The 8,014-nt window shown below is 40.0% G+C and overlaps 1 protein-coding gene across 6 annotated transcripts in view; it reads right to left on the bottom strand.

Moving 5' to 3' along the window:
- The window catches only part of LOC104124615 (solute carrier family 22 member 15-like), a 25,763-nt gene that overhangs the window by 6,421 nt on the left and 11,328 nt on the right, over nucleotides 1-8,014 (bottom strand). For 5 of the 6 annotated variants that reach the window (XM_035892540.1, XM_035892542.1, XM_035892541.1 and 2 more), the window contains 3 exons: nucleotides 7,609-7,749; nucleotides 5,749-5,834; nucleotides 1,185-1,293 (listed from right to left, as the gene is read on the bottom strand). In XM_035892540.1, coding sequence (XP_035748433.1) covers nucleotides 1,185-1,293; nucleotides 5,749-5,834; nucleotides 7,609-7,749 — 336 coding nt within the window. The remainder of the gene's footprint in view (nucleotides 1-1,184; nucleotides 1,294-5,748; nucleotides 5,835-7,608; nucleotides 7,750-8,014) is intronic. The other variant, XM_035892543.1, reaches the window with a different exon arrangement.

Raw genomic sequence — 8,014 nt, forward strand, 5'->3', positions numbered from 1 at the left:
AACACCCCCCCCCCCCCCCCCCCCCATCCAATTTCAGTCAGCGTGCTTGGGACTTGCCTCTTCAACCTAACCTTTGCCAAGAGTCACAAGCTCATATCTAGAAACAGTCAATCCACCTCCATCCTCACAAGTTTTACTGCAAAAACTGCGTTCACAGTCTAGCTTTTATGCCTCCATAACATATGGGAAATTGTGAAGCTGAAAAGAAAAAAAAGCCAATCCAAGGAGTCACCCACTTTTTTCACCCACCCCTCCAAAGCCCTCAGTGTCCTGGAATTGGGTGATTTCTGTCACCATCCTAATCACCTCTACAGTGCTACAGGACATGACTACCAGCCAGCTCCACATCAGCTTTCAACTTGCCCGCTCTCTCAAAAGACGGCTCAATTTTTGCAGCAGTTTTGTAGTTGCTATCCTTGAGCAACTAGGGCAATATGGCTCAAATTCTGAATACAGACTTCGTACCATTCAGAAAGCCATGGGAAGGCAAGATGAGAAGAGGAGGACTGTGTGGTATTGTATTTTCCTTTCTCAGGTTTATCTTGGGACAACGGGAGAGACGGCAACCTTACAAAGCGTTGGCAAGAACTATGAAAAATAAGGTTTTAACCCACTTGTTCATGAATTAAATGGATAAAGCAAATTACTGTCATACAGAAACTATTAAAAACAGTTGCATTATGAATTTGTAATTAAATAACAGAGATCTAGAAAAGCACTGGTTTTTCAGAAGGCAAACGAACATAATCATATGGGAGACAGAAGTACACAGAAGGACTGTAAATAGTCCTTACTGCGTAGTCTATATTTATAATTAAGTCAGCATACACTTCCATCACATCACTCTGGTTTTGCAGCCTGTAATTTTACTCCCAAAACCGACAGTGGAAATGAGAAATATGGCACCTAGCATTTCAGGGTAAGAAGCTGGTTTCCATGTTTTTTACTCTGGATTCAGACATAGTGGAAGCTGCCACAAACAGCCCAGGAAAGCGCATTGGGGCAAAAGACGTGACTACCAGGAGAAGCCCTTTCAAGCCCTGGCAAGCGGCCTTAATTACAGAAAGAACTCATGTTGCTATTTCAGGTAAAAATAACCACAGATAAATATTCAAGCCCACCAGCGATCCGTATCGCTGCGCGCAAGAAGTGTTTTCATTTACCCAGAAGCTCTGTTAGATTACCTCAGCACTGTTGGGTACAGTTCAGATGTATAAATATACACGATGTTGAAAGCGGCGCTGACCATCATTTTTCCACACAAAGCTAACAAAGTGGGACTGAGGAATGGACCTTTCAGGGAAGAGAAAATAAGCTGTAAGCATAAATAGTCTGTTTTCGTAGGCTTTTTACACAAGGTTGAAAACATCCAGTTCTCTTTAAGAGACCATCACACAAAAACATTTCATCTATATGTTTTTCAACCACAAGCACAAAAGCGATTATCTCAGTTCTCTGCAACCATCCCGAGAGCTAGCATAAGAACAGATACATTTAGACATTACCAAAAATCTTAGACATTAGCAAAAATTTCTTCCCCAAAAGGGCTGTCAAGCACTGGAAGGGGCTGCCCAGGGAAGTGGTGGAGTCCCCATCCCTGGAGGTATTTACAGGCTGGGCAGACGAGGTGCTGAGGGACAGGGTTTAGTAGTGGGATGGCAGGGTTAGGGTAACGGTTGGACTTGATGATCTTAAAGGGCTTTTCCAACCTCAATGACTCTATGATTCTATAAAGTTATAGTTAGGACCAAGAAAATCTGCCTGCTTTTTTTGGGAAAGTGTAAAACAATCACAGTTCTAGAAGGAAGGAGTAATGCTTCCAGCTCTGCAGTCATAACTCCTTACCAGGTAACCACATCTTCTGATGAGCACAGACAGACAATACAACCTCCCTGACTAATTTATTAGATTAAAGCCACAAAACTTGGTACACCTCAACAGCTTCTTTGCTCCCCTAGGACATCCTCTTGGGACTTAAAATGCAGCAGCTCTGTAACTGGGGCGACCAAATGCTAATGCAGCCCAGTTTACCAACAGACTGTCTTTAGTTGGCCAAACTGAAGTGTGGTTCTTTTAAAGTCCATAAGAAACCTGGCTTGTGTTATCCTGATTTTGAATATGGTTACATTTGCAGCATCCATTTTAATACAAAGAGAATTTCATATCATTTTTTTAAGCATGAAAAAAAGAATGACTGCTCTGATTTAGCTGTATCTCAGGTTCTCTTCCTCAGCACTGAGCTCAGCATGTTTCGGTTCAGATCAAATGATGTTAAGTAACAGGAAAGCCCAATTGCTTCTCAGTTGCTTTTCTTTTAATTTTGCCCTCGAATATTTTCAGTTCTGTCCATCTGATCGAGTCAGATTCTATTTCAGCTGAAGCAGAAATTCATTTGTACGTAAACTGAAATCCAGAAACTTAATTTCTTTAAGCATGATGCATTTTTGCAATTATTTCTGTAATTCATGCAAAACAGATGCAACATTTTCATCCAAGTTCTCCTTTTGCTCAGTAAGAACTGGAGTATTACATACAGTTGCCAGATGCAAAGGTGCAAACCTGGTCCTCAGAGCCCTGCTGGGTGCCGTCAGAAAGCCGGGACATCCCTTTTCTTCCATCAACCAAACACGAAGCGATGAATAAGATATTACTTGTAGTTCTCCAATGTGTTATAAAACTTGCTGGTTTTCTCCCAGGGAGACTTACATTGAACATTGCGTATCTCCGTACTACAAATTCAGCATTAGTGCACTCGGGAAGTTTTGGTCTTACTATCAAAACAGCAGGAGTCTGTCTAGACAGAGAAATTGGCACTCAGAAGCTCGGGAGCGAATTTAAAAAGCAGTCTTCTCTGGGTTCCCTCCCTCAGGGGAGGCTGAAGGCTGGCCACATGGGGAATTACGGTGGGATTAGAAGCGCACTGGAAATTCACTGCACATCAGCTTCCTTGTGTAAGCAAGTCCAGACACAGTCATTATGTTTTCCTCGGAGTCTTGGAACGTATTTTTAGCAATTCTCGCAGAACAGTCCATTATTTTCTTTACATATATAAAATTATGCCATTAAGCAGGAAGGCACTTTCTCCTGTGAGGATTCTGTGACCGTTTATAGGTCATGCTCTAGGTCCAGCCAAGCATGCCCACGCAGCATCTTTAACTCTTCTATTACATTTTCGCCTAACACCCTGTCACCTGAACATCCAGTAGCAGCATCTGCACGCAATTCTGCCTGAAACTGTACAGTCGGGGCAACCGTTTCAAGTTTTGGTAAAAGGCAAAGTTGTAAGTTTGCACTAAATTAATGCCTTTGAGTTTTATTGATTATTCCTGATCTTCCATTAATTGATCTTTTGAACTCAGGGAAGTAAAAGGGGGGGAAATGGTAACAAACAGTGCTGATGTTTAAGAGCTTCTAGAAAAGGAGTTACAAGTTTTAATGCCAACACTGCTATGAAGAGTCTCATTCGTAGTGCCGTTTCTAGATTCACCTTCTGGCTGTCATCCTCATAGGTAAAACTTCACCTAAACAGTACTTTCGAAACCAAAGGAGTCTTTAAAATTTGTAAACTATCCGCCAAGAAAGGTTAGTTCTCAACAAAAGGAAACACTCAATATTAACAAAAGCTGAGAGAATTGATTTAAAGGCCTGCAAATTTTCTTTCCTTCTTCAGTGGAAAGCATATCAATGAAAGCCACAGGAAGTTGTTATGTGTTCAGCACAAGCAGATAAATCTAGATGACAGTTAAAATCTAGTTACCCCTAGCTGAAAAGTCTCCTTTGCTTGCTATATGGTATAAAGCAGGTACAAAATGCAGAATTCTTTGTGCTTTGTAGCAGCTTTTGAAAGAAAAAGAATATTACAGCTCCGTTCCCCCGCTGCTGCCACTCTCCCTCACCACCTTCCAATCTCATACTCACACAAATTAATTGATGAGTTCTAAGTGATAAAGAAAGAGGGAGCTGAGGGATATATCAGTTTTTAATTAACCATTGGGAGAGTTTTAGTCTCAAATTCAGTGCACATCTTCAATAACTGAAACGCTCTTGGCTTATTCCACAGGGGAGATGACTCGGATCAGATTCTCATTCGCCAGTGAGCAGAGTTATTTAGAAATCAAGCGAAGGTTACAGACACGAGAGGCAAGTGCCCAATATCTCATTAAAATCTTAAATCCCTTGTAATAAAAACAAGGCTCTTGTCAATCACTCCAAAGAACACCGGCTTAGACAAACATAAGAAGCGTTCTCCTTAGTAACAGGAGGGTCAGATTAGAGGTGCGACGACCCTCATTTCATCCAGCGACTTGACTCATCTTCATCATGCTTGAAGCTGAATTTCTTCCTACTTAACTGACACCGATCACTCTGGACCAAGAACCAGCTTTACTCTTACCACAGTGTAAGTAAGGTGTTCTAACGGGATTAAAGTCAACTCAACTGGAAAAGGCCAAAGATTCCCTGAAATTTAGCAACTCTTCAGGAATTATTACCCTATCCTGATTAGTCACCACTGCTTTTCTTTCGTTTTGTTTTAAAAAGTATAAAAAGAAGCAGAAAGAGCAAACTTGTTAGAACAAAGGAAGAAAACAGTCTCAATAACAGGAGTAACAAAATGTCCGAGGACATGCATTAACACAAGCATGACAAATAGGATTATGGGATATTTTCTCTCTCTCTGTTTTTCTTCCTGAGACTTTTCCAAAGATCAATTTTAAATGGATGCCAGACAGCATTTACCACTGTTAAGGATAAACCCAACCTATAGGCAGTTACCTTGTAATCACATCACTGGTGCTGCTGGGTCAAAACACTGCCAAAGCTAAAACATTTCTACTGAAGGAATAATAAGCAAACTACAAGCAGAGGGCAGCCACTTCTAGTTGGTAGCATCATACAGACAGACATTTTCAGTAGCTAAAAATAAATATTCTTACAGAAAAACTGTACTTGAAATGGAAAGAAAAGTGAAAATACAAAAACATATGTGAATGTCACTGACAACGTTAGAACAAGCACAACTTGTGAGATGAGAATTGCACTTGATGGTACTCCACTGTGACCATGAACTGTCCTCACAACTGCACAGCTCAGCAATGCACAGCACGAGATGGAGAAAGGCACCAAGCTTCTGGCCATCCCTGTGGCTTCCATGGGGCCACTCTGACTTCCATTTCTGATTTTCAAGTACGAAATATGTATTTTTAAAGCTTTAGTGGTTTGGGGTTTTCTAATTGGGGTTTTCTAAATTAAGCTTCTAATTCAGGAAAATATCAGTTTCTATATCTATAAATGCCACATGCCACCAAAACAAATGTAAAATTACATTACATTACATGGCATCTCACACTGTCAAGATCCAAACTAACATTGCACTGCATTGCAGTTCGGCTATTAAGCTGTTTACCTTAAAATACTGGATTTAAGTGATAAATTAATGCAGTGTTTGTAACGTCAGTATTTGAGACAGAATGTGATAGCTTGACTGACCTTCAAAGAGCCAAGAGCTTGCAGTCAGACGAACTTCATTGATTTAACAGGGTCAAATTATAGCAGCAAGAAGTTAAAAGCAACATAGACAAGACCATGGCTCCCTGCCCAGCCCCAGAAGGAAGGGATAGAGAAAGAAAGAGGCATAAATGGATAGAGCTTTAAGCCCCGATATACTCGGTCAAAAAATACTCATTAAGTTGTTTTGTCAGCTTTTAGCCGAATTAATGGACATCTACTTCAGCAGCAGTACATACTTACCAGCATTTGTTGGTAAAAACATGGTAAATATACAGGCAAAACCTGCAAACATCAGAAAACACGTCATAGTTTTACGTCTTCCAGACCTAGAAGGAAAGAGCACCCAGATAAAGATGGAAACAAAGTCCTTCAGTATTTTTTTAATTTGTCCGCGCAATACCGACTAATGTACACAGCAGCATTAATAAGTTAGAAATCTTCTGTACCTTGTCAAGTGCTTCAAATCTTGCATTATTTTTCCTCATTCTGTGTACTGAAGTCCGCCCACAAAAGCTTTCCTATTTCTAGCCAATTTTTGATTTTTAAGCTATTGAATTTGTAGCCTTGAGAAGAACCCCCCTATTTCAGCAACAACTCAGACCTTTTTTTTCTTCCCTGTACTGAGCAAGGCAGCGGGCCCTGTCACCAAAAGGGTGTTACAGTGCATAGACACAAAGACCAAATGAATGAAAATGTAATTCCAGCACTTCCCAATCTGTATTTGTCTTTCACAAGTTTGCATAAATATATGCAGTTATGACACACAGTAAAACTATTTTGTACCCTTTCCCGTCTAACAGAGCACACACTGAAATAAGCCAAGGCCATTCCTACTGCTGAGTGTGTTTAAAGTAAAAGAGAAGATGACGGGATAGAAAAATCACCAGCCCATCTCCACATCTGCCGCACCTAAATATTTCATAATTATTTGCAAAGGACCAGAAACAAAGATATTCTTAGTTTGCAGGCATGCAGAGGTACTACACATGCTTGTTGCTTGATGAACTCTCACAGCTATTTCTAACTACTGCCCCATACTGGTAGAACTCCAGTTTGTCTACAACAGCCATACGATGCTTGTTTTTCAAATCTTCTAAGTATTTTTGCAACAACAAACCTGTACTTTAAGGATACTGCTCACTAAAACTGAGCGATAACAGAGCAGCTGGCTTGTCACATTCCCTTTTGCATTAAGCACCTAAACCTGCACGTATCCTTACTTCAGGAAAACAAAAGCTTGACATTTACAGTGACTTTGTCTAATTATCAAGGGGGTAAAAAAAGTAGAAAAGGACTTGTGCATTTTGTGGTTTAACTGCATGTCCTCGACTCGGGCTTCTTGGGCTTCAGGTGAAGGTTGGCTGGTGGTTTTGCTTTTTAGCTTGACCCAGCTGACAGCTTTTTACTGGCCAAGAAACCCAAAAGGTGACATCCTCACCTGACCAAAGAAATGGGATTTTTGCCACTGACCTCAGTGAGACCCAAGTACCATTACAAAGATACTCAAACCAAAGGTTACATGAAACCCTGGGTAGCTCTGGGTTGCCAGACTGTTCAGCCTTTGGAAGTAAGCACCCACGTAAAGGGATGGCCTCCAAATACACTGAAAAGCATGAATATACACGGACATCAATCATTAATGCCTTAACAAAAACTGAAGAGCTCTCACTTCCAAGTTCTCTTTGTAAGGTTTAAGTAAAAATGAACAATGCTGAAAAGTGCTTTCAGCTGCAGTTGGTAGGCAGTACAAAACCAAGTCATTCTGCATAAAATACAGAAGAGATACATATAAGCTAGAGACACTTAAATAAATAGGCTACTCGCATTTTTTCCATAAAGACCAAACTTTTTTTAATAACATTAATCACTGAAAAGCTAATCTCGAGTAATTCAAAAGATGAACAAAACTAAAAAAGAGAAGAGGTAGAAAAGCAGAGTCCCATTTCCATACCAACTGCAAAAACCCCTGCAGCGGCATAAATCCCCAAAGAATCAACGCTGTCTAGCAAAAAAGTGAAGTGTCCTACTGAGAAAAATGTTATTATTTTTCCAGGCTATCTACAAATATATGTAGCACACTAGGAAATAAGTTTTTCTTACCAGGATTTCTCAATAAAAAACATGCAGAGAGGAAATGCCGGAACTTCTACAAGACCAGTAAGAGCCACATTTAAATACAGATTTCCTCTTAATTCACCAGCATTTAGAGTTAGTCCATAGTACACAAAGCTGCAGACGTACCTAGAAATAACCGTAAAAGTTATATTACTAACACAACTAGTCTTTAGGGCTAAGAAAGTATTTAAAAGGTAAATTACACAGAGTTATGGATTAGCTATATTGAGTTACATGCTAGGTGGAGAACTCTTTTTTTTTTTTTTTTTTCCCCCCAAAAAGTGAAACAAGACAAAGAGAATACCTATTTAATTAAAGTAACTTCCTGAAAGAAAGCAAATGCTCCTATATATGCACAGTATAACTTTCAGAATTTTCTATTAGCTTCATT

Source organism: Egretta garzetta, unplaced genomic scaffold, assembly GCF_000687185.1.
Source record: "Egretta garzetta isolate BGI_Z169 unplaced genomic scaffold, ASM68718v1 scaffold204, whole genome shotgun sequence".
NCBI classification, from domain to species: domain Eukaryota; kingdom Metazoa; phylum Chordata; class Aves; order Pelecaniformes; family Ardeidae; genus Egretta; species Egretta garzetta.